At 31.7% G+C, this 26,609-nt stretch overlaps 3 protein-coding genes across 8 annotated transcripts; 2 read left to right on the top strand and 1 right to left on the bottom strand.

Annotated features, from left to right (window-relative positions):
* Nucleotides 1-427: 427 nt before the first annotated feature.
* Nucleotides 428-6,035, top strand: LOC114188711 (protein PHR1-LIKE 2-like). Of its 2 annotated transcripts, none has more exons than XM_028077331.1 (6): nucleotides 428-999; nucleotides 4,367-4,443; nucleotides 4,523-4,577; nucleotides 5,006-5,084; nucleotides 5,186-5,255; nucleotides 5,353-6,035. In XM_028077331.1, exons 1-6 carry the CDS (start codon nucleotides 801-803, stop codon nucleotides 5,821-5,823), a joined length of 951 nt encoding a protein of 316 aa, XP_027933132.1. In that variant the 5' UTR covers nucleotides 428-800; the 3' UTR covers nucleotides 5,824-6,035. The 2 variants fall into 2 exon arrangements, with proteins under 2 accessions (XP_027933132.1, XP_027933133.1); XM_028077332.1 differs by having other exon boundaries at nucleotides 5,015-5,084.
* Nucleotides 6,036-11,661: 5,626 nt separating this feature from the next.
* LOC114188710 (myb family transcription factor PHL7) lies at nucleotides 11,662-15,813 on the top strand. Of its 3 annotated transcripts, XM_028077329.1 has the most exons (8): nucleotides 11,677-11,823; nucleotides 12,886-12,965; nucleotides 13,419-13,649; nucleotides 13,928-14,004; nucleotides 14,092-14,134; nucleotides 14,287-14,347; nucleotides 14,668-14,737; nucleotides 15,105-15,813. In XM_028077329.1, exons 3-8 carry the CDS (start codon nucleotides 13,430-13,432, stop codon nucleotides 15,621-15,623), a joined length of 990 nt encoding a protein of 329 aa, XP_027933130.1. In that variant the 5' UTR covers nucleotides 11,677-11,823; nucleotides 12,886-12,965; nucleotides 13,419-13,429; the 3' UTR covers nucleotides 15,624-15,813. The 3 variants fall into 3 exon arrangements, with proteins under 3 accessions (XP_027933129.1, XP_027933131.1, XP_027933130.1); XM_028077328.1 differs by lacking the exon at nucleotides 12,886-12,965 and having other exon boundaries at nucleotides 11,662-11,823; XM_028077330.1 differs by lacking the exon at nucleotides 12,886-12,965 and having other exon boundaries at nucleotides 11,662-11,823; nucleotides 14,290-14,347.
* A 2,908-nt stretch (nucleotides 15,814-18,721) lies between these two features.
* On the bottom strand, nucleotides 18,722-25,516 carry LOC114186960. 3 transcript variants are annotated; one of them, XM_028075046.1, is made up of 14 exons: nucleotides 25,230-25,516; nucleotides 24,465-24,650; nucleotides 24,032-24,113; nucleotides 23,792-23,895; nucleotides 23,540-23,666; nucleotides 23,281-23,375; nucleotides 22,935-23,058; nucleotides 21,444-21,524; nucleotides 20,781-20,879; nucleotides 20,500-20,679; nucleotides 20,021-20,164; nucleotides 19,867-19,938; nucleotides 19,521-19,658; nucleotides 18,722-19,101 (listed from the first exon to the last, which is right to left on the bottom strand). In XM_028075046.1, exons 2-14 carry the CDS (start codon nucleotides 24,503-24,505, stop codon nucleotides 18,895-18,897), a joined length of 1,494 nt encoding a protein of 497 aa, XP_027930847.1. In that variant the 5' UTR covers nucleotides 24,506-24,650; nucleotides 25,230-25,516; the 3' UTR covers nucleotides 18,722-18,894. The 3 variants fall into 3 exon arrangements, with proteins under 3 accessions (XP_027930847.1, XP_027930849.1, XP_027930848.1); XM_028075048.1 differs by having other exon boundaries at nucleotides 24,028-24,113; XM_028075047.1 differs by lacking the exon at nucleotides 25,230-25,516 and adding an exon at nucleotides 24,740-24,831.
* Between the last annotated feature and the right edge of the window lie 1,093 nt (nucleotides 25,517-26,609).

The following is a 26,609-nucleotide window of genomic DNA, read 5'->3' on the forward strand; positions in this document are numbered from 1 at the left end:
TGAAGAAAGTAATGGAAATGAACAGATAAAACACAATGCAAAAATCTCTTACTCGTATTATTATTTTTTTGTTCTTTTATAAAAATATAATCAATTAAATCATATTCCATAATTGATTGTATGACACAACAGTGAGTAATGATTTATTTTGTTTGGAGACAAACAATTTTATGTCTCTAATTTGACTCTATTTCATGTTAATCAAACACATATCAATTTCTTTTCCTTTCTTCTCTTATTTTTCTTCATCTATGACTCAAAAAGAAAGAGTGAGGTAATTAAAGTTATAACCTTTCTTGAGAAAATGATCACATTTGTGACCAACGATCCTAGAAGAGTTGTTTCCAAAAGAAAATAAATGTGAAAAAAGAGGACAATAATGAGTGTAAAATAAGAGAGTGACATGAGCAGAAAGAGAGAGAGAGAGACAGCAATAATGGATGTAGACATATTGGCATGGAGAGATAGAGAGTCCCACAGGCACAGACAATAACCCTTAAAAACTCTCTCTCTTTTCTCTTTCCTTTTCTTCACTCAAAAGACCAGTAAGGGACAAGATCCCGGAAAGGCGAGCCAGCGTCAGACTCAGTTTTCCCTTTTGCTTTCTCACTTTCATCTCATTCATCATCATCCTCATCATCATCTTTCGCCACCCAAACAACCTCAAAGCTCGTTCCTTTCTTAGTTTCATCCATACCCAGATGGCTACTCACCCTGTCTCGGATCTCTGTCCCTTCTTTCACTGAAAAAGCTTCTATCTTTGCTCTCTGAGGCTTCTGGGGTTCCCCCATTGAAGGAGGATGTACCCGAGGCTCATACACCCCCATGATGGGATTGTGCAGCAGGAGGACATGCAGGCTGCTGCTTCCAACCTCTCTCACTCTCACAAGGGAGACCCTTGTCTCGTTCTCACTGCTGATCCCAAACCTCGCCTTCGTTGGACTCAGGACTTGCACGAACGCTTCGTTGATGCCGTCACACAGCTTGGGGGAGCAAGTAGTGAGTCTCTTCTTAGTCTTTCTTTGTCTAAGTTGGTTCAATTTTCTTTTTGTGGAAATTGCAAAAAAAAAAAAGATTTTTTTTTATTTGGGGTGGATTTGTTTGAGTGTTTGTATTGGCCGCGTGTGATGCGTTGAGGTTTTTGTTTGAAATGAAATGAGAGACTTTGCATTTGGAAGCAAGGGAAAATGGACTTTTTTATTTATTTATAAAGTTTTGAATTTTTGGTGTTGTGGAGTTTGTTTATTGTTATACTCCTGCCTCGGTTGTAAATTGTCATAATTGGAGCTGGAATTATCAATGGTGTTTATCTAGATTTGTTGGTCTTGCCTGGGATGCATGTGGACTGTGGCGAGTAGAACTTGTTGTAACAATGTAGGTGGAGAATACTTTCGTGAGCAGATTACTGGTAGCCATGTGTTAGTTTGTTTAACTGCTTAATTTAACATGATACTGTTTTGTTTGAATGAGATTGTCAATTAATGGGTTCTGAGTTTGACCACAAAGTTTAAACTTATTGGAGGGAGTTGTGTGTTTAAAAGAGATCGTTGTTCAATTTGTTGAAAGAAGTTGAAGGATGGGTTGACTTGGATTAATCAAGCAGGAGAATGGCAGTGGTGGAGCTACCTGCACTTTTAGATGCTTTGTTGAATGATGCAGGAGACAGTATCTTTGCCTAAAAGAAACAGCGCAAGTAATGATTATTTACAACCTTTGTGTTGTAAATGGTGGCTGAAATATAAATGCGTGACACTTGTGCGATACAAAGATTGGCTATTTTCCATTTTCGCTTCATATTAAGAAATGGCAACTCGTTGAGTTTCTGACACCATAAAGTATAGTTAGAAACTATTTATATGTATAGACAGTATTAGTTCAATGAAGTTGGCATATTGATGAACATCTATGCTACCGAACATAGCTTTGAAGCTTTTTCAATATTTAGATCTAGCATTTTGTGTTTACTTCCATAGTTTCATTGAGCTATTTAGTTGACACATTTGAGTTTTTGAGCCTTTTGAATACGATAAGACATTACAATATATTTTTGTCTTTTGGTTTGGGGGTTATCAATTATCATTACGTATTCCCTCCCTGTTTCCCTTACATGACGGAACCATATTGTAAGATCATACTAATTTTATTTCTGCAAACTGAATTACCTAGTAGAGGTTTGGATATTGGAACCAAGTTAAACTGCCATATACATACTTCACTATGAATGAAAGAAAAGATAATTTGTTAATACTTGTCAACCTTGTTGAACTTCTGTTGCCAAAGAAAAGTGGTGTGAAAGGTGCTGATCTTACACTTTAAATGTAGCATTAACAGATACATTAATTGTAAGAGTTGAAGAACAATGCAGCTCATTATGTTTGGATTATCAAGAGAATGAATCAAATTATAAGTTACTTGTTTTTAGAACGTTGGGTTTGTTTGGTTATTGTAAAAGTTAATACTCACTTTTCAAATAATTGAAGGGATACTTTTGGAATTACTGGGTATTACTCCTTAAAATTGATTTTATAGTGCTAAATTTAGAGATTTTCTTACTACCAGTTGCTGCTGTAACAGTTGCTTCACTGGCAGAGCAGAGCTGAATGGCTCTTTGCTGCTCCTAAATACTTTTGGTAGAATGTTCCATTGTAGTGTCTTGAAGAGCTGCAATTTGCAATGAAGGCATAACATAACAGTCCCATTCTTTGAGGAACCGATTTCATGTTTGAACCTTACTAAAGTCCAAAACCCACCTTCACCTAAGGGATGCATGATTAAGGAGTTTAGGTACATTGACACCCACAAAAGAATTTATGTATAAAAAATCTCCTTGACAGTATGGAGCTGTCTGTGTTCTTGTTCTCCTTTTCCTTCTATCTATGTTATTATTAACAAATAAATGCAAGTTGTTTATGTTTGTAATAACTACTATTTTATTAAGCTCTTAAAGAATTTAGTTAATGTTGATCTGTTTTTTTATAATAATTTGATTTTTACTCTTCCATCACTTTCATTACTTATTTTATTAAACCCCTATTTTGGTCCTCAAAAGATTTGGAAAATCAATTTGATTGTTACATGAATTTTTTTACATCAATAGTTCAAAAATGATTGAGACCGAATTTGACAGAAAATTATCATCTGAGGACCTATTTGACATCACTTATATTTGAAGGATCAAATAGGTGGTATTAACCTTTCGGATCAAATTTGTTCCCCTTCCTGCTTCATCAAGTATTGGAACTACTACAGTTCCCAAATTATGCAGATTTATTATTATTTTTTTTTAAATTTAATTGCATTCACTTCCCTTGTTGATGCGGCTATCTCAATAATATGCTATGTAACTATAGCATTTTTTGTTTGCCACCATGTTACATGTTCTATCGAGCCACCAACAACCAAGAAGTACTTCTATTATTTTAGGGCTATCTCAATAATATGCTATGTAACTATAGCATTTTTTGTTTGCCACCATGTTACATGTTCTATCGAGCCACCAACAACCAAGAAGTACTTCTATTATTTTAGGGAATTAGGGAAACCGCCGTGAATATTGCCAATAATGAGGTTGTGTTTCATAAACACGACAAAAGTCATTAAGACACAACATGACATTGCTAAAAGTACTCAAAAACGTGCTAGCATGGTTCCCAATTCACATTATATGGTGCAGGTGCTATTAGTCGTGAAAATTTATAATAAACACTCTTGTTGTAGATTGCTATTTAGGAAACAAAATGAGACAAACAAATGTTAAATTTTTTCTCATTTCCTGATAGGTTACTTTATTGTTATGAGAGGGACCAGAATGATGCTATTATTAGTTTCCGGATTTGAACAAGAAGATAGGTTGTGAGTTTTTATCATGTGCATGTATTTGTACACATTCAGTGCCATTTTCTGCTATAAGATTCTGACAAATTTCTAGCTTTGGTTATAAAGGTACTAAGTTGTAACTGCAAAGACAAAGTGCAACCGGGGGTGACAATTTGGGTTTGTGGCATGATGTTGTATTCATTATTGGGTCAATCATGTTGTTGGAGTAAAGTGAGTTTATATATTTGTTAGTGACTGCCTGTGATATATTACATCTCAACCCAAACCACATGCTTATGTTCTCTACATTTAATCATTATAACAAAGCAAGACACTTTTCTATGAATTCATTAGCTGTCCAAGTTGAAATTATATTAGTTCAATTTATTTGCCTTCATTGTCTGCTGAAGTTTGGAAATGGAACTGGCTTGACTTGTTTGCAAAGTACTCATTCAATTTTAACCCTATTTTCCATTGCTTATCTTGAAGTCTTCATGCTTAGATTATCCTCAATATCATTTCCTGACTAGGTTGTGGATGTTATCTGCAGAAGCTACACCAAAAGCAATCATGCGGACCATGAATGTCAAGGGTTTGACTCTGTTTCATTTGAAGAGTCATCTTCAGGTCTCTTTAATTCTCTTAATCACACTCTGCCCAGTTCAAGCTATGAGCCAAAAATGAAACCTTTCTTTCTGAATTGCAGAAATACAGGCTTGGTAAGCAATCTGGGAAAGATGTTGGTGAAGGATGCAAAGATGGTATGATTGCCATTCCCCTCTCTGGATCAATTTTGTTCCCATCTTCTGAGTATGCTTGTCCAATGTGTTCTGTAGCTGTCTTTCTTTTTTCCCTTTCCACAGATAGGGTGTCCACCTGGACTTTTAATCTGTACAGAGTATGAATCAATTTCATAATCTTATGTCACCTACTTAGGTTATATTGTTGATGCAGAACGATGAGGAACTTTCATGCACAATTTCAATTTAGCAAGCAATTGGATTAATTTTTAAAAATTGGACAACCAAGTTAATCTATGCTTAACATATTAACCACTACTTGAATTTGAACATTGATTATAATTTTTTTCACAGCAAACAACATCCTAAACTGGAAAAATGTTTTGCAGGACTTCACTAATTTACTTAAGTTTTTTTGTTTGGCTTCAAACTGACTTCTTTTATGGAAGGAATATCAGGTTCATATCTTTTAGAAAGCCCTGGCACTGAGAACACTTCTCCAAAGCTGCCAACTTCCGACACAAACGAGTAAGAAATTTCATTAATTCACAAATAAGAATTTTTGTTCTGGCAAATGTCTCAGTGGATTTGAGTTACCAAATTGAAGGAGTGGTTAATTTTATGCCTAGGGGGTACGAAATCAAGGAGGCATTGAGAGCACAGATGGAAGTGCAGAGTAAGTTACATTTGCAAGTGGAGGTAAATTTCATTTTCCTAGTGCAAAGTCATGCTTCCAATATGGCTTCACAAACTTTTTGCTGCATTGGTAATAATTGAAGCAAGTATGACTCTGCAGGCAGAGAAGCATTTGCAGATTCGGCAGGATGCAGAGAGGAGATACATCGCAATGCTTGAAAGAGCTTGCAAGATGCTGGCTGATCAGTTTATTGGTGCCACAGTTATAGACACTGACAGCCAAAAGTTTCAAGCAATTGGAAGCAAAACACCAAGAGGTACTTTGGTTGATCCTCTTGGATTTTACTCCTTGCCATCAACTGAGGTGGCTGGAGTGAATGTTCCAGATGAAGAAATAGCACCTAGTCTACCACCCCAAAGGGCTGATTGTTCAACTGAAAGTTGTTTAACCTCACATGAAAGTTCTGGAGGATTGACTCTAGAAGGATCTCCTGGTGGGGGCAAAAGAAGGATGCTAGGCATGGACTCCATGGCAGCTCCTTTGATCTGGAGTGAAGCTAAGATGAGAACTCAGGCCATCAATGTGGCTCAAGGTAATCATCCTCAAGGAATAACTAGGTATGGCATGTAGGGATGGTTCATCTTCTCATGATCTTCCTTTCAGCTTCATTCATTCCTTTTTCTTTACGGGTACTTGAACTCATGTCTTGTAAGTTAGTAGTGAGACATAGGTGGAATCAATTTTACCCTTTTGTAAATTCAAACTTCTCTCTGGCTTTTAACATTGCAAAAATCTAGCTCTGACTATACAAAATTTGTGTGCTTTAATGACTTTTATGGATTCCTTATTGCTCATTGCATCATGCTGAATAAAGGGTATATCTCCTCTCCTTCAAATATAGGAGTGGAGTCCTTAGTAAACTCTTTGAACTCTTCAAAGAACCGTTGAATTCCCAAAAGCCACATTTAAATTGCAGAATCCTTGTCAACCATTGTTTTAAACCATGAATATTAGGGTCATTAGAGATAATGAATGAGAAGAAAACTTTTAATTGGTTTGACTTAAAACCCATGCTTCTCTCTGAACAAAACATTTTCCTCACCAATCATGTTTTAAATTAGTTGTATTTGCTTCCTATGTGACTTTTTGTTGTATTCTATGATTTTACGTGTCTTGTAATGTGGCTCTAGCATTGAATAATATATTATATTGCACTCGTTAGGGGCATAGTCTTGGCATATCAGTCAAATGAAATGAAAATTGCAGCTCAAATTGCATTTGCTGAACTTTCTGTATCATGCAAGTGGTAGGTGGAACATGACAAGTTTTCAAATTCGGTTGTTTCTTAAAAGAAACAAAAAAAAAAAAAAAAACTTGATTTTTTCATAGACTCAGTGCTGCAGATGCTAACTGCTATGTTCAGTCTCTTTGTCAGGATATTGAATACATTGATGGCCGGTCATATAATGGAGAATTTATAAAAATAAAAATTAAGTTGAATAAATAAATTACTTAAGAAATGAAGATTTTTAAAGATAATTAAAATTTTGATGAGTATAAAGAAAGACATTATTGGTATTATATGATTAGTACTATGACAAGAGAATATAAAAATGATACGAAGAAATAAATACACATTTGTGAGACACGTGGAGGGTTATTATTGATCTGGGTTTGCATGATTAGGTATAGCATCAAAGTTGATATCATCAATGAACACCACCTCTCTTTGACCGTCTAAGTGGAATTCCGTTTACAACAATGACATCATACAAGAACAGTTATTGAGGAGTGAGAGTTCAATGTCTTGTTTCACACAGTTGTTTTCTTCAACTTTCGAGAATTTAATGCCATGTAATCTTCACATTTGGCTATTTCTAAATGCTAATATTATAATTAGAGTTATCAAAACGGGTAATACAATTCGATTCGGTTTAATACGACTCAATCTATTACGGATTGATAATTTAATGAGTTAATTCAACTCAGTCCAAACAAATGATGATTCAGATTGGTTTGCGAATTCCAACCATTTTAACAATTCTAAGTACAATATTTATCATTCTTTCTTTATAAACTTTTTCTTTTCCTATTTGAAACGTTCAGAAACTATTTAATTGGTCTCTTTCTTAAATTTTTTTTTTAATTAAATTTAAATCAACAGAATAGTAATCTCTTTAAATATTGACCGTGCTTAAAAATTGTAAGTGATATAATATTTAAATTTGTTTCATAGTTATTGTTAATAATAGAAGAAAGTATAAGGGAATATTACGAGAAAGATTCGCTCTTAGCTGATTACAATGCTACTTGTTGTTGTCATGTTCACAACAAGCACCATTAACTATTACATTATTTCACTACTCAACCTCACCCACTTGGATCAAACCTTCTCACACTAACCAATCATCCCAATAAAACAACAAAACAAAAAACAAAGTTCCAAACACAACAAAGAAAAATGATGGCCACACACAAACACCCACATTATACATAAAACTCACGAATCAAACCTAGACACCTTATTCCTTTGTTTTCAATATCCATGTCTTATCAGGTATGTTTCTTCTTTTCTCCATTCTCTTTATCAACTAAACCAAATTAACACATACTTTTCTCTTGTTATTTCCTCCCTTTCTTTTTGTTTTTTTGGGTTGTTATGTCTCCTAAATGTCTTTTGCTTCAGTTCATTGTATTTAAATTTGTCTGTGTTTAAGTCTAGAACATAGAAAAGGTGATGCATGGAAAGGACATATATGATGTATATATGTTCGAACAAGTTCATATAAGGGTGTTTGTGCATGGTTGGTTGCAATGTACACATATGGCACAAGCTAGCAATAATGGTGTAAGAAACTGTGAATTGTTTTTGCCATGTCGAATTTTGAAGTTTTTATGTTGGATCTAAATTTTGTGTTTATTTTTCTACATATTTTTTGAGATTTTATGATGTAAATTTAGTGCTCATATGAATTAGTTAAATGAAAAGTCATAGAATCGTATAATTTTAAGTCTTATAATAGGTAGAAATAATAAAATTGCACCTCTTATAAGAAAACATAGTTATAAAAAATTTTCTCTGAAGAATAGTCATTTAGTCTTTTTGACTTGAATTTTATTTAGGGTTAAATATGTTTTTTATCCCTCAAGTTTCAGTAAAATTTGGAATTTGTTTCTCTTCAAAATTTTTAACAAATTTAGTCATTCATCTTTAAAAATACGTGAATTTAGTCTTTTTAACCAAATTTTATTAAGTTTATATGACATTTCAAGCGCATTTCATAAAAATATTTGAATTGCTTACATCGTTTGACACATTTTAGCTTCAATGTTAACTCAAATATTATTATAAAATACGTTTAAAATATCAAATAAACTTAACAAAATTTGGTAAGAATGACTAAATTTACGCATTTCTAGAAATGAATGACTAAATTGGTATAAAATTTTGAAGAGAGACTAATTCCGAAATTCACTGAAACTTGAGGTATCAAAAACATATTTAACCCTTTTATTTATTATTAAAATTTTTCTATGAATCTCTCTAAAAAAATAAAAGCGTTTATAAAAAAGAAGAGTTGAAATAATTATTGGTACGAATTAGTGACATTTGAAATAATTAATGAAAGTGTTGAATAAACATTGATGTAATGTAGGAAAGATAATGAGAACCATCTAAATTGCTCTAACACGTCATTATTGGTCCTATTATATTTATATTGTTATTTTCCTATTTTTAAATAATAAAAAGAAGTTGCACTAATTAAGAACAATATTGAGTAGATTCATGATTGAAAACTAATATTAAAATTATAATGAGTGGATATTTTTATTGAACTTTAATTACATCTTCAGTGAAGAGCATTTTTTATCTTTTGACAATTCATAAAACCTTAAAAAGTGTTATTAAAAGAATAACGACCAAAAAAAAAAAACATAATATCAAATGTTGCTGTCTTTTAGAGCAAGCACTTTTAGTCTGTTACTAGGTTTTTTAGTGATTGAAAAACATGTTTGACTTGTTAATAATGATAGACTAAAACATAGTTTTTAATAGAATATACCTTTTTATATTTTATTTCAAATTTTTTTAACCACTTAACATTACATTTTAAGATAATTTAGCTATTTCATTAATTAATATAATATAATTATGGCATTAACGTAGGTACATAGTTATATGTTAACTTATTTTATTTTAAATTAATTTTTTTAATATAATTAAAAATGAAAACCGGTTTGGTCGGATATAAGCAGTGTAATTTGTTATATGTTCCATCCAAAAAAATTGTCCATAATATATTTGTAGGGTATTTGCGAATTTTTTTTTATACCAGTGAGTACATGAATATTTGCTCATACTTCTATATTTTATTTTTTATTTCAAATAAAATTATTTTGAAAACAAATATTTAAATGTAATATGTGTTTAAAAAGTAAGATTTAAGTACAATTCAAATAAAATTACTTAATAAAATATTAATACAAATAAATTTACTATTTTCGAAAGTAATTTTATTTGAGTTGTGTAAAGATATAAATTTTAAAAAAATAAAATTTTACAAAATAATTTGTCTAAATAAAAAATTAGAATTATATGACGTTAAATTTCAAATTATTATTCTATAATTGATATTTTTTCATTAATAAAATTTATTTTGATCGCTTAAACTTACAAAAAAATAAATAAAATTTAATAATTAATATATAACGAATTTGCAGATCGGATATCATCATATCCGTATCGTTCCATAAAAAACAAATAATTAAATAATCATATATATTATCACGAACATCTGGTATTCATTTAACATTCATTACAATTTTATCCATGAAATTTAAAGGTATGGATATTTTTTCCATCTCTGAAAATAACGTAAAACTAATAATAAAATAGAAAAATAAATAAATGTTAAAAAAATCATAAATATTAAATAAAATTAATCTAAAATTAATTAAACTTAAAAATCATAATCACTCAAAATATTTCGTAACAAATTAAATTTGAAAAAAATCATAATTATATTCATATAAATGATCTTATATTTTATAAGTATTTCAACTTATTATTATATCAAACACTAATAACTCAATAAATAATCTCATACATGTTATTTTTAGTTATGATTGAAATTTAAGAACATTAAGAAAATAAAATAAATTATATATAAGTAAAGTAAAGTAATTTTAAATATAAAAACTAAAAGATAAAGTCCAGTTGTTTAGAGAGATCAAATAGGTAATACAATCATAATATACAAATATATTAGAAACCTCTTTTAAACAACAGTTTTCGACTGGTTTAAGTAAAAAGAAAGAACCGAGGAAAAAAATCTCAGTTATATTTTCTAATTTGGGCTTAGTAGACCAATAGTAAAATAAAATTTTATTATAAATTGAGTAAATTAATATTTATTTTTATTATCATTCATTTGTTAAGAATACTTATGTCAATTTGAAGTTTTTTTTTTTTCACTTATTTAAAACATTTTTCTTTTGCTTTTTTCCTATCAAGCAGTCCAAAACAGCTCAGTTTCTTACGTTTCTTATTATTTTTTCTTTGCTGTAAAAAAATTCCAAATATATCATAATTTTGTTTATTCTTTTTATTTTTTTAAACTAATAAAGTTTCTGATTCATCTAGTAACCAGTAATAGCATTGAGAATGGCATATAGTCAACGGTGGACAAAAACCTGAAAATGAATAGACAAATTGAAGAATGAAGGAATTTTGGCAGGTTCAACGGTCAAAACTCTAATTTAATTTTATTAATTTTCAAAATACGAAAATTAGTTTAGACAAATAAAAAAATAACAAAAATTACTATTGAAAATAAATATTGGGTTCGTTAAACTAATCTCTAAATTAAAAGTGCCAAATACTAATTTAATTAAAAAAATTGTATGTTTCAAAAGTTTATGTAATATTTTTTTATGCCATTAAAGGATCACTTTTATTTATTAATAAATACCGATATTTCAATGCATTATTATTAAGGAATGAATTTTAACAATCTATTTCTCTTGAATCGTATTTTTATGAAACATATATCTTACTCATACATATAAACCAGGAATTAGAGTTTCATTGTAAAATATTATTAAATAAAATTTAATAGACAGCAGTATAAATGATTTCGTATTATCAATTAATATAAATTTTAAAATAATTATTATAAAAAGTTGTAACACGACCACATATTTATCATTAAGTGATAATTGGATAATGTAAAAAGTGGTTTTGAATGATTTTAAAATCATTAATTGAAAGTTAATAACTCTTAATTATATCACAGAAACTTGATTAGAATTTTAGAGTTTGAAAACTCCATCGTAATTAAACTATTCCTATCAATAGTATTGCGTAAAGTGAGAAAGAAAACGCGTGGCATTAATCTTAGTTTTTGTTTTGTTTCCTTTTTTTTTCATTCTTTTAATTAATAATTATAATAAGAAGATTAATAATTTACTATAGCAACCCCCTAAAAAAACGATTAATTTCATTGGAGGGCATCACTGTGTTTGAAGAGAGAGAAACGAAGAGAGAGAAAAAAACGCAGAGCACAACACTCCTCAGCTCCGAAATTGGAGTGGGAGAAAATTTGTATGCGTTGGATTTTGTAGATCTGAGTATGTATTTCTCTCCCCCCTTTTATTCCTTCTATGGATTTCAGTTTTCAGTCAAGCTTTGTATTCTCTCCGTCTCTCTCTTTCTCTCTGTATCTGTCTCTGAGGATTGTGCTTCTTTGTTTTCTTTCATTTGTGTTTTTTGTTTTGTCATTTTTGGTGACCCTTTAAGTTTCTGTGGTTTGAGCTTCATCTTAATGATGCTACTATCCATGCCTTGGCTTCAAGTTCGCGTTTTACATTTTTTTTTACTTTGATTTTTGTATTGCCCCACTTTTGAAGTTTTGGGCTTGGAACATTTCAAAGAGTTGGTCTGGAAAGGTGTAAAATTTGCAGTTTTTTCATTTGAGAGTTGTTGGGTTCTTCTTCATGTGGGGCCAGAACCCCAGTTACTAGGAGTAGGTTTGTGTTTTTTAAATGTTGGTTGGTTGGTTTGTTACAATTGTTTCAGCTTTGGTGAGAGTCCTGGGGGTGTTCTATTCCATGTATGATGTTTCTAATCATCGATTTTGTTTGTGCTAATTGATATTCAAAGGTGTTAGCGTGATGAAAATAAGTCAACTTTTAGCTCTGGGTCCCAATTTGGTGATTTTATTAGGTTGCATCTGGTTAATGAATTCTTTTGCAAGCAGCAATTATGATAGTAATTTTTTAGCGCTATACAAATAAGAATGATGTCTCTTTCAATTTCCTAGCATCTGCAAAAATCAGCCTTGTTAGATGGGGTGCTTGGCTTTTCATCTCAAACATTCTGGGTGGGTTTAACCTATGTTAGGGAAAGAAGGATCACCTTAAATTTTGATGGTTTATTTTTTTCTGATCTGCTCTTCGTTTGAAGCAGTATCGATATTTATTCTGCAAAACTGCAGTTGATGATTTAGTTGTATTAGAATTAGATGATATTTGATGGATACAGTTTATAAATTTATAAAGGCTAAAAATCACTTATAAGTTCATTCGTTTTGTGTTTCTATCGAGTGCTTTCATCAAATACAAACACTACAGAATTTTACCTTGTTATTAGATGACTTTAGGCTAAGAATCACTTGTCTTTATGTGTTGTAGATAATGAAACAGTGCCTTTTCCATGAGGCTCGAGTTTTTTCCTGGGAACTCACCTGAAGAAAGAAATCGAGAGGCTTTAGGTAATGAAGACCTTTGCAATAAAATAAATGAAAATTCTATTCAACTTTGATGAAATGGTCCATTGGATGTCAGGGATTATTTTTAAGATTTGTGTTGAGAGTTTTAAAAGATTCATTGTGTAAATTTAGCTCATGACAATCGGAAAAGTTGATTGAGGGAGACTTACATAATGTGAATTCACGATAGAACCAAATATGAATTGAATTGATTCACATTAGGAATTGGGACAGAACATGCTAATTTTAAAGTACTTTAAGGAATGTATACACTATGAACTAAGAAAATTCAAAAGGTTGCTCTTTTCCTGTGGAACCAGTAAATTTATGTGTCTGCCTGCATGTCTGATTCTTCCCTGTGTTTTTCACAAACCACTTCCAATATGCTGTCAAGTTGAAGATGATTGAATTAATTTCCATATTACATTATATTCACTTTTATTTGTTTGCTCTCAGATAAATGACAAATGTATCATTCAAAGAATGTTCCTAGTGCAAGTTTAGTTGGAGGTAATTCACTAGTTCATGGTCAGCACATAGATTGTGGTGGCAGCGCGATGGATCCTGGCAATGGAGGAAACAGTCATAGCAACAACTCTAATCTCACCTCAAAACAACGTCTACGGTGGACACATGAATTACATGAGCGCTTTGTTGATGCTGTGGCTCAACTTGGAGGGCCAGATCGTGAGTATTTCCTCCTCCATTTTTGGTTAACTGGAATCTGAAAGTTGTTTTTTTCTGCTCCCCTCAAACTTAAAACACGACTTTAGTCTGTAAAATGAGAAGGCTAGGTTATGTAGTGGATAATAAAATAAAATGCATCAACTTCTCGTCAATTTTATATATGTATACTTATGCTGGTTAGATATCCTATTGTTAGCTAAGGAGTATTTCGAGCTTCTATGCATTGATTTTAACATTCCTTATAAAAATGTTTTAAATTTAACTGTCCTTTTTGCTAGGTGCCACACCCAAAGGTGTCCTCAGAGTTATGGGTGTACAAGGCTTGACCATATACCATGTCAAAAGCCATTTACAGGTAATGTGCACTTAAAGTTCCTCTTAGCTTGATGTCCATTATTCTCTGTAAATATTGGTTTTTCATTTTCTTCCCTGTTTCTTACAGAAGTACCGACTAGCAAAATATTTACCGGATTCCTCATCTGATGGTATGTATATCTGACTTATGTAAATTAAACTACTTGTGTAAATCACGTTGAAGGCTTTTTTTCTTTGTTACCTTTAGTCAATTAAGTATTCATTTTACTCTGGTTTCTACTTTAGATTTGATTGGTATGATAACTTCTAAATTTGTTGATAGAAGGGAAAAAGGCTGACAAGAAAGAAACTGGGGATGTGCTTTCCAATCTCGATGGTTCATCGTGAGTATTGCTGTTTGTTATTCCCCCCTCACGTTTGGGAATTTATACTTCTACGAGTTGGTGGTGGCTTATAATTAAAAAAGAAAATAATGTGGGTCACTAGAGCACATTTTTCTAGGCTTTAACCGTCAGTAATACTTTCACATCCCGATCAAATTTGCAAGTGTTAAAAAACACAAAGTTTTAGCTATTTTTCTGTATTCAATGCCTTATAAACTTTAATGGATAATGTAACACTTTAACCAACACCTGTTGATTGTTTGATGATTGGTGGTATGATAAGGGATTAATAATTTACTTTTTGGCTTATCTGTTTGCAGTGGGATGCAGATTACTGAAGCTCTAAAGCTTCAAATGGAGGTGCAGAAGCGATTACATGAACAATTGGAGGTATATTTTCCTATTTCAGCTGAACTGGTGACTTCACAGTATTAACTGATTGTAATTTATGATTTATTTCACTTTATCATGTGAGAGGTATTGATTTCTCTATGGATTTATGCCAGTTACACAAATTAGTTATATAATAACTTAGTTCTTGGTTGTACCATTCAAACTGTATGTATGTCTCATGATGAAACATCGAGACATCTGTGGCTCTGCACTATATGAAAATGGAGTTTAAAATTTGTGTTTTTTCTGTTCTAAAATTTAACTTTATAATTTTTTGAACAAAGTGAAGACAGAATAAACAGACTGATTAACTATTTGTAATTAAGATGCCAAGCTAGTAATTCTGTATTTTAATGTGAAACAGGTGCAGAGACAGCTACAATTACGGATAGAAGCCCAGGGTAAATACCTGAAAAAGATAATCGAAGAACAACAGCGGCTCAGTGGGGTTCTTTCAGAGGCACCTGAGAGTGGGGTTGTGGCTGTGGTTCCGGGGGACGTGTGCCAAGAACCGGATAATAAGACCGACCCGTCTACCCCCGACCCGGAAAAGGCTGCCAAAGACCGAGTCCCAGCAAAGAGTCTTTCAATTGAATCTTTTTCATCACACCATGAACCATTGACTCCAGATTCTGGTTGCCATGTTGGTTCCCCTGCTGACAGCCCTAAAGGGGAGAGATCAACCAAAAAGCAACGGCTAAACATGGACGGATCGTATTCAAAGCCAGACATGGTGCTTCCACTTCAGATACTGGAGTCAAGTATGTCATCATACCAGCATCCTAGCACTGTTTTTCTTGGGCAAGAGCAATTTGATCCTTCAATGGGTATGTCTACCAGAAGTGGTGAGGAATTGGATAAGGTTGGTGGCAGTAATCTGTGATTTGGTGTAATGTGTAGGTTGTGTTCTAGGACTCTCATTCTATCTTCCTTCTAAGCTTAGTTTCTGTTTTATATGTATTTCTTAATAGACCAGAGGATCTGATCATCATAGATTTCCAAGGTTCTTAGTTTTCAGTTCAAATGTTCAGTACTTGACTAAGCATCAGCCTTTAATTATTTTAGAGAACTAATTTGAATTGGGTTAATAGAAAAATTCTTATCATCTGCTTCATAAACCATCGTAATTTCTAAGAAAGATTATGGTGGGGTGATACAAATCATTTGACTGGCCAGAGGAACTGTGATTGTGGTTGATTGTGCTAATCACAGTATTAAGCTGTGTTTAAGCATGTTAAGTCTAACAGTGTGCATGGTAATTCTTGCACATGTACTATTTCAAGAGAAAATATTAATAAGACTCTATGGTGATAACACAGCATTCTTCAGAACATTATGGTAATAATAAGAAGTATGGGTGATAATTGATGCTGTACACACTCCGATATCAAAGCTGTTTTATTTTTATTGTTTTCAAAACATTATGATATCATAATATTTCATCTTCAATGAAGTGTTTAAACTTGATCACTTACGTCTTATCACAATATTAGAAAGTAGTTTTACATTTTCAATTAAATCTTCCATTATAAATAATATACTTACGAAGACATTATTATCTTATCATATGATTCACCTTAGTTTTCATATTATACATTTTTATATTAAATTTTACATTTAAAATTTAAATTCTCATAAGATCAAAGCTTCAAAAATATACTTTTTAATTTGATAGTGGTTTATGAAATTTAGTTAATCATTTAAGCATTCAAAAATTAGTTTAATGATTATATGATCAAATATATGTAGTTTTGTAGTTATACACACAATATACAGCTATAAAATCTTCTATAACATTTTCAAATTTGAGTTTACAGAACAAAATATGGTTATTTCATAAGTACAATAAATAGTATCATATCATTTGACCACAAACATTCATTTTATTAAATGAATCAAATCAATGAAAATGTAAAGTATTTACTCAAACTTCACAATAAACTTTGAAGGTAAGACTCAACACATCTTAATATTATAAGTATTAAATTTAAAATGGTGAAATTGATATAAAGATAAAAAAAAAAGTTAAGATAAACCATAAACCACGTGAAAGGAGTAAAAAACAATATAAAGAAAAAGAAAAAAAAATGACTTGTTAAAAAAATTCAGAATCAAAATAAGAGTAAGTAATTAAGTTCGATGACTAAATTTAAAAGGGCATGTATTATCATAATTCTTAAAGAACTATATCTACATGTACAACTTCATGTATTGCGGCCACAAAAATTATCATAAAATTCTGTAAATTTTAAGTTTTCTTTGAAGGATTGTTTGAATATCACTTTTAAACAAACTATTCGTTTATTTTACACAGTATTAAATTTTAAATATAATGAGAATTAATACACTTTTTTGACATGTTAAATAATTTAAAAAATTTAAATTGACATTTTTAAACTCTAATAGTGAAGATGTGTGATAAGCACTCTGAGCACTATATGAGCCAATTCTTAGTGTGCTAACCCAATAGGTTTGAGTAGACACAAATTAACACAACAATGTTAATAATATTTTCTAACGTTTTAAAAAAAATATGATATTGTTGGTTGGAATTTATCAGGAATCGAAAAATAGTACAGATTTTATTTTTATTTAATAAATTTACTCATAATTTTGACTATTAGCATATTCTCATATTTGAGAATATGTTGCTAAAATTTCTTGGTGCTTAACTTGATAAATAAAGGCATCTTTCTGTACGCTTTTTCTTTTTCTTCTTCTCCTTCGTGTCCTCAACTTTCTCTTTTTCTCTGCAGTTAGTGAATTGTCTCAATCCCAGAACCTCTCATTTTACCATGGAAGGAATGAAGATTTTAGATATCCAGGAATTGTAGGCCTCTAAATACTAGGGGTTATGTACATTTACACAAAAAGTGAATATTATTGGTTAAAATCCTGATCATAGAATAAAGAATTGCAGTTCATGTAAGGATTGCAGTATGCACAATCAAAATCTTAGTTTGTAGATTGAAGTTACATTACATCCCTATCTGGGTGCCATTTCATGGCCAACCTTACTTGCCCTCTTGAGTTCTTCATCCGTGGCATTGCGGTTCACCTACAGGATCTAGTAATAGTTCTCTGCACCCATCTTGATCCAAAATTCAGCCGAATTGTGAGCGAAAAAAGTTTACTTTTTGTTATGTGTAGAGAAAATATCTGTGGTTTCTTGGATTGGGAAAGAAAAAGAAAGGGTTGGTTTTGACTTGGTCAAGCTGACAGCAAAAGGGGTTGTGTTGTGTGGGTGAGTCCAATAACACAGAATCTACTAGTGTTAGCTGTGTAGGGAGGTGAATGCACACCTAAAAAAGTTGCAGAAATCATGTTCAATTTTTAGAGATAATAGGGAAGAGAAACACTGAAATAGAGAATGAGAGATGAATGAGTAGCCAGGGAGAAAACTGGAGGAAATTGAGGAGACGAAGCAGCAGGGTTTGTCTGCTTAGAAGAAAATTAAGAAGCACAAATAAAAGGTTTATTTTCAAACCTTGGCAGGCATTGACCTGGATAAGAGAGTGAAACGCCAAGTAGTAAAAAAAAAAAAAACTTAACACTTAGCAGACATCTATTTACGACCCTATCAGAAGAATTTGTGTCCAACAATTGAAAACTATAAAAACTTAAATGTTACAAAAATTCTTTCAGAAATCTACCTGTCACCGTTTATATCTTTCAAAGACAAAAATGGATGTTCAGCCAATTAGAAATATTGAATAGAATCTAATTAAGAGAGCTATATGTAAATAGAAGAAAAACTTAAAAGACCTAAATGACACAAACGGAATCCGGAAGACCAAATTCATGCTATGATAAAAATATAGTTAAGGCAGAATTGATATTCCTGCAACATCACATAAAAAGCACATTAAGTCCCCAATGTAGATACTGCTACACTAAGCAATAAGGTGAGAATGACAAACAAGTAACATTCCTGCAAAAATAAACAAGTAGTGAAAGATGAGTCAGAAAGTGAAACCAACATTTCGCACAAAAATACATGCTGAATTATTTCCCAGATGAGAATTGAGTCAATCAACTCGTTAACCTACAAACAAGTTGAGTTTCATGAAGTGCCTAAATATAGCAGTGTCTTACATTGATCTTATGAAAACATGTAGTTAGCTAAATATGTAACACATAGTAGTCAAGACTTGTCAAGAGGGCTTTGGTCTCCGATTGGCAGATCCCTTCAGAATGCAAAGTCGCAGCTTTCGACTGAGGGACTCCCACTTCTCAAATCTGTCAGACCTGTGCTTCTTTGTGGATCTTTCAGCTTTCTTCTTCTTCTTTTTCTGGCTCTTTTCCTCTTCTTTAGGGTCTGCAGATATTTCTCTCAGACTTCCAAGGGGTGTTGCAAATACCTTCAAGAGTATTCAATATTATCAGACACATGAAACACATTACAACCATTGCAATAAACCCTGCTTCAATAAACTTTTTCACAAAGTGAAAATGCATATTGATATTGTCTTACAAGTTAAAATCAACTTATGCACCTCAACTTTAGAGCAGTAAGATAATGGAACAGTTAACACATTAAGTTGATTTTAGCATGAAAGAAGTTCAATTCACTTTATGTTCTTATTTTCTTTTCCCATTACTGTTTTTTTGATACTACTTCCTGTATGTCTATGCAAAATTTTATTCAACCAGGGCTTAAGCAGACAAGTTACTATCACCTAAGTTTCTCACATCACTTCCAAATAATATATATCCTCAACTAATAATTAGATCAAATACTATGTGCATTTGCATGCATGTATGTGTGTTGGAGACAGACCTCAGAACCATTATCATCATCCCTGTAATCTGGAAAATATTCATCATCGCTGAATACTAAAGAAGAACATCTGCCGAAGCTTTCTCGAGTTGAGCTGGTGTATGAGTAATAATCTTCAGTCAGGTCATTTGGTTCATCCTGTTGAATCATTAACAGTCCATTTCACGACAAAATAAAAAAGAGTCAAGATCTACAAAGGCATTTTAAGACCACTAATGCAATGGACAGAAAATGATTATAACCAAGAAAAAGTAAACAATTCCTCTTTAGATGGAAATAATGGATCCAGATGTAAAAAAGCCCTGAATAATTTCTTAATTTCAGAGAGGGTCCTTGACATAATCACCTTCATATCTGCAGGTTCATCATGGTCAGGTTCATAATTTCCATGCATTAGTTGCTCTCTGATCATGGAATCCTGCATTAAGATCAATTAATGAATTAACAGCACAAAGATTTTTAACCAAAATTACAGAGACAGATGGAAGGAACTATCGTACAGGAGAAGCTGTAGGAGCAACTTTTGGAATACGCTCTCTAATTGAAGCTATGTTTGAAATTGAATTGCTGGGAGGAGCGGAAGATGAACTTGCAGCATCAATAGTTGCAGACTGTAAACTAGAGATTATCCCAAATAATAAGCTCTGAATGAAAGCAAGAGAAAATTAGTCTTTCGTTATTCAAATAAAACACATAACAAAACTGAATTGAGTGAGCATATATATCTACACAATAACATTTCCTACTTATATTTTCAAAAAGGTGAATTGGGAGTTGACATCTCAAATTTTACAGGCTGCAGGCACTTAAGACTAGATGAGCCTGTATCTCCTTTCTTTTTCTTTTTCCCTTCCGATGACAAGTTACTGTCACTGAATTTTGCTGATGTATCATTTGAGTTCACAAATTACATTCTTGGCACAAAGTATAAATTCATGTACATTTCTTGTAGACTCAATTTCTCTCAAGTGCTAATTACCTCATTCACAGCAGAACCGATCTTCAAATCCCCTACATCAAGATATCTGTCATGCTTGCGAGCTCTGGGAATGTGAGGAGGGCGGAGGACATTGTAGAAGAAAAGGGAAATTGAGTCATAAAAGAACTGTGGTCTAGAGGAGTTGTGATCACCATCAAATTTTATGATATTTTTGTCTCCCTACAAATTTGGAGACCAACTTATATATATCATTTGTAGCAAAGAGTGCAAAATACTATATTTCTTTTAAAAGCATTAGGCCTGATGGCTTGAAGGAATACCGCATATAATTCAGAGATGAGATCAGAATGGTGAGGCTGAATGAATTGGTCATCATTACCATGTCCAAATAAAACAGGAATGAATGTCTTCGGTGCAACCTGTAAGCTTTTAAAGCATTAAGATAGTCATGGAAGGAAGTGACTAAACTATTTGTTTAGCCAAAAAAAAATGAATGTTATGATAATACTACAATTATGTGTCAAATAGTTTGTGTGCAACATAATTTACGATAAAACTATTTGTTGGAGAATAAAAAAAGTTGTGAATTCTCCTTATTAATTGAGCGAATCCAAACATGTAAGATTTCAAGGTGAAAGTAGGATTGGGATGCTATCCTGTTTCTTGTTAACAGATGTTCTGTTTAATAAATCCTAACCATTTATTAAGGTTGACATAAAGCCAATTAACAACCCACTAAATCAGGCATCCTTGTTCCCAATTCTTCTTTCACAGTTTTAGTTGATTTTTATTTCAATGGTACTAAGTAGTAAAACGGAATAATGGTTAAAATTTATTAAATCAATATCTCTCTTGTTAACAATAAATAGAAGAGGAGGATCCAAATCCGGTGAAAACACACATGATAGATTAAGTTTAAATCAATAATTCTACAATTTCTAAAGTAGACCAGGTCAAGAAAAAATTGCAGAATGAATCCATACCAGCAAACAGTTCAAGTCCATGATATCAAACTTTGCCTTCTTCTCAATAACCCGCCGCATGTATTGTACTGCCATTTTAACCTAATTGTGGAACAAATCCGCAAAATCTTAGACTTAATCAAAATCAGAAATGCTCAGAATATTACATTCTAGAAGACAATTCAAGTTTATAGCCCATTTATTTTAGTGCCAATAGAATTAATGGACCGAAAGCAAATTACATGGGATTATACATTTATTTGTAGCTGTTATTCTATTATCTTAGTTAGGATAATACGCTGAAATGAATATATGGCAGTTTAGCAGATATAGTGGGCTGAAAGTCAGATCGACAGCATGTAGTGAAATAGTATTTATGAGAATCATTCAGCAAAAGAAGGCAGATATGTAGCATGGATACCGGACACGACATGGACACTGTAACATGTGTAGTCTCCACAATGTAGGACAGAGGGACACAAATATGTATATTAGATCATTATGAATTATTTATGTATTCAAAATCATCTAGAAACAAGATTAGTTAAATATAATAATCTAAACATATTGTCACCTAATACAAAAATGAATTCAATCCATCTATCAAACATCCAAAAAGTAAATAGAGGATATATTCGTGATCATATAAGATTTGTTCTTTATTTCTTTAATCATACTAAAAACTTATTCAATAAATGTATGAGTTTTTAGAAAATCATTGTATTTGTCCTTATTAACATTGTGTTGGAACCATATCAAAATTATGTCAGAGACAAAATAATGTCTTTTGAATTGGATCCCCATAACATAGAGCTAATGCTCTATTTATAAGAAGTAACATCTGAATCTCCCTTTCCCCCTTACATCCTCCTATATATTATTTGATCAACTAATCATAAACTTACAGATCAATATCCTATATGTAACTAACTCCCTCTTTCTCCTAGTACAAACAATACCACCCCCCTAAAAATCAACCTTGCGCTCAAGGTTGAAATTGATAAAGGTATTGTTCATTTGTTGTGAATTGAGCACTAGCTCTGTGTGAAAGGGAAGACTTTGGGAGTGAGATTTTTCTCCTATTCATTGTTACTTTCATCCCATTCAATAAAAATTTTCTTTCCTTTCTTATTTCAGTTCTTTGTTCCTGACAAACATAAATGATAAATTGTTCTTAAATTAAATAGAATATTACGATTACAGCCCCTTATTTCTTCCCCAAGAAACACAACTAAACAACATTTGAGATGATTTGTCGCAATGCAATAGCCAAATCTTTTACAACCAGAAAAAGAATCATATTGACGATGCACACATGTGGCAGATACCATGAACTACTACAATCCATAGGTTCATATCATATCGTTCCAAAAAGCTACAAGGTAACCAAATGAAGATCCTCTTTTTCTATTTTAATTCCAAAATTACTATTATCACAAAGGAGAAGATAGAATCTAAAGTACTACATATGCACACACATATGGAAGGAAAGGAAGGAGAGAGAACGTGTACAGTGAACTTAGGAAGTCGAATTTTATAGACATCAGCGAGCTCCAGCATCAGACCATACAGGTTTGAAAAGGCGCTATCCAACACCATCCCAGCAATAGAAGGGTCTTCAGCTCCATAAAGAAGGCTACACCACACCAAAGCATAGTTAGAAATAGATTACAATAGAGATTCTCATATATGAGGCTTATAATTACACAAACTGTAAAAGCCCAGCATTGAATTCTAAAGTTTAGACTTTCCTGAAAAGCCTTTTTTGATTTATGTTCAATTATCATGTAATATAAGTACATAGAAAGAAATTACTACTGCATTAAAAATCAAAGAAGCAGATTGGAAGAAGTAATACCTAGTAACAGCACCCATTGATCGTCCCCAAAGACCGATACGAGATACTTGCTTGTTTCTTCTTAAATATGACACCGCCATCCTGAGATCATCTTTCTGTCACAGAAAACATTAAACTCGAGAAAACATTGCAGGAAAATTACACAGATAAGCATGCACCTGATGCAAGTGTATACATTTGTTGCATTGTTAATTTCATGAAAGAATAAACATGTAATTTTGGAAACTAACTAAAGAAATAAATACATAGGTAAACTTACTTCATGCCAACCAAGGCTGACATGGTCTCCATCAGATAAGCCTGACCCCGAGAAGTCAAGAGTAAAAACAGTAATATTTGATGGAAGAAGAATAACAGCAGCTTCATTGGCATCAGCCCTACATCCACTGTATCATTGTACATGTACATATAAAAATAGAGAAGAATTGAGTGAGCGTGTCATTTTGAAAAAGTTAAAAAAATGTCTTTATGGTTATTGAACTGATAGCAATATTCGTAAAAGTTGACTTACCTATTTCCATGGCAATATATAACACAAGGAAGAGAAATATCTTCAGGCAAAGCTGAAGGTAGATAATGGCTACACTGCAAGGTATAACCTCTGGAATTCTTGAGCTGCACGGTTTATAAGAAAATAAAAGGAAGATAATCTATCTAGTCTTAAAAAATGTGCAGTAAATTGTAATCATAAATTAACTTCTAAAAGTGGACAATAGTAGTTGAATCTTAAAAAAACTATGTCCATACTTGCCTCCAAATCCTGCCGTTGGTATGTTCTTCCTGCAAGGGTGAATTCCTTTTCCCATAGGTACCGATCTGGATCATATTCAGCCCTGTATATTTGACAAATTAGATACATTGATCTGTAATTCAATTTACTACATAAAAGATAACCACGAGTGGAGCATTGGATGCAGGGACACATAGGTAGTTGAACACAAGAAAAAAATTCAGAAACATCAGCGATTTAATTATGCAGTGAAACTTGTCCCGATAGCTTTGCCTAAAATGATTGGGGCATTCAGTTGAAAAGTACAGTGCAGATTGAGTTTCAATAAAATAAAAAGAAGAATCTACCAGCTTGAACACACAAGTCCTTGCTGACAATACAGGCTACGAATTAGTCAAATTTACAATGCAAATACATTAATGATAAACCACCTACAAAGAGAAAAATGTAATACCTGGGGGGCCGAATGATGAAATTGATGAATTGCTCAATCATCTTACTTCAACATGCACCTCAGAGAAGCTCCACTTCATAAGATTACAACTAGGAGGGAGCCTCTGAGAAGCTCAAAGTCAATTCACCCCCATCTTTCGAAAGATGAAACTCCGGTAGTTGCTCCTTTTTCTCAAATCATCCAAGCCTGAATTTGAATGAGAGACGTTATTCAAGGAACACCATTTCCAGCAAATGCTGTTAATGCCCTATTCTTGCAAGAAACATACACCAAACCTTCCCAAGAAAATGTTGAATCAAAAGGCAACTAGTCACATGCGGAAAAACAAATAAAATGAAAGCGTTTCCATAATCAAACGCCATAATTTTTTCACAAAAGCTGCTTCTAGGAAAAAAAACAGAAAAGACACAGAAAGCCCGAAATTTCTACCCCTAACAAAAGCTCCTTTAGAACCCCACTTTTTTCCACCATCATTGCATCAACTTTATCCACGTTATAAAATTCCAAAGCACGAATAACAGTATACACGTGAGTCCCACGAAACAGTCCCAAACATTGCAACAAAAATGGCAAAAGCTGATGAAACAACCAAGGAGCCATGAATGTAGGCAGGGAGATGAAACACAGGGACAAAAATTCTGTCAGATCCCACATTCACCATGTTCATGAATATCAATGCAATGCACCCCGAATCTGATTTTAGCAACATGGGGAAGCAAAGCCCGGGTAAATGGAAAGAGAAAACGAAAAAGAAGAAAACTTTACCAGAAAGAAGAAGAGGGTATGACCCATTAACAGAAGCAAATGCCAATCGGAAGAGTAAGCAAAAATGACAAGAAATGAAAGTTTTGTTGCTGTTTTTTGGTTTTTCCTTCGGATTTTACTGAGTAGGAGAAATCATCGGAGGTGGGAAATGAAAGAGAAGATAAAAAACAGACACAACATCTGAAGCAACCAGCTGGAATTTCCTTAAATTTCCACTTTTTCTCTCTTTCTTATTCGTTCATTCATTCGTGCTGTGCTTGTCTGTCTCATAATTATACATCAATTTATGAAGTCTTTACAAATTTAGCATGTTATGCATTCGCTGCGTTCAATCAAAATATTATTATATTAACCAATAAAGTTCCTACACTTATAGCATTATTTAATTACGTGAACAGCATATTCAATTAAAATATTAAATGCTATTAAATGTAGTTATTAATGGTCTTAATAAAAATATTAAATGCTATTAATTCCATGTAAAATTTGCTCCTTCGTTTTATTTTATCCCACTTTGATCTATTCTGAAAAAAAAGTATTTGTCTCAGTTCTGAAAAGAAATAATTCTTCTTTTTGTATATATATATATATATATATATATATATATATATATATATATATATATATATATATATATATATATATATATAGAACAACATTTACTGTATTTTCTGTATTATAACCTTATTTTTAAATATTTTTAAATATAATTTTGAATTAGATGAAGAATAAAATAAATAAAATAATTTATTAATAAAATATATTAAAAATTTACTTTATTTTTAGTCAATATAAAATCTCTTCTTTTTTATCACGTGAATAAATTATTTGATGACTATTATAAAAACCGAAGATATATCTATAATAATATATAAAAAAATTTCTTTTTTATCAATATTTTAAAATTTCAATTTTATCGTTTAAAATATAATTATTTATTATATTTTTGAAAATTGAAAGTCATTTTTATAAGTTTTTTATAAAATCGTCTATTTCTTTTTCTTTTTTTTTAATTATCAACCGTTATTTTCTCGTATTTTTTTTGATATATTTCATTTTACATTTAATAAATATAATTTTATTTTATATATTAACTTAATAATATTACAATATTATCATCTAATAATATAATATCATACATATATAAAAACAGTCTGTATTTACGCTAGTATATATAAAAAGAGAATATTATTGAAATTTTAAAGAGACACAAAAAAATAAATTTATATATTTTCGTAGAATTGAGAGATATAAAGAAAGTAGAGAAAGTATAATGAAAGTTTTGTCCTTTGAGAAGTTACGAAAATAAAACTTAAAAAACTCATAAACTGAAGGGAGTAATAACATTTTTTTAACAAAGGTATTTTTTTAAGAATAAAG

Source organism: Vigna unguiculata, chromosome 6, assembly GCF_004118075.2.
Source record: "Vigna unguiculata cultivar IT97K-499-35 chromosome 6, ASM411807v1, whole genome shotgun sequence".
NCBI lineage: Eukaryota > Viridiplantae > Streptophyta > Magnoliopsida > Fabales > Fabaceae > Vigna > Vigna unguiculata.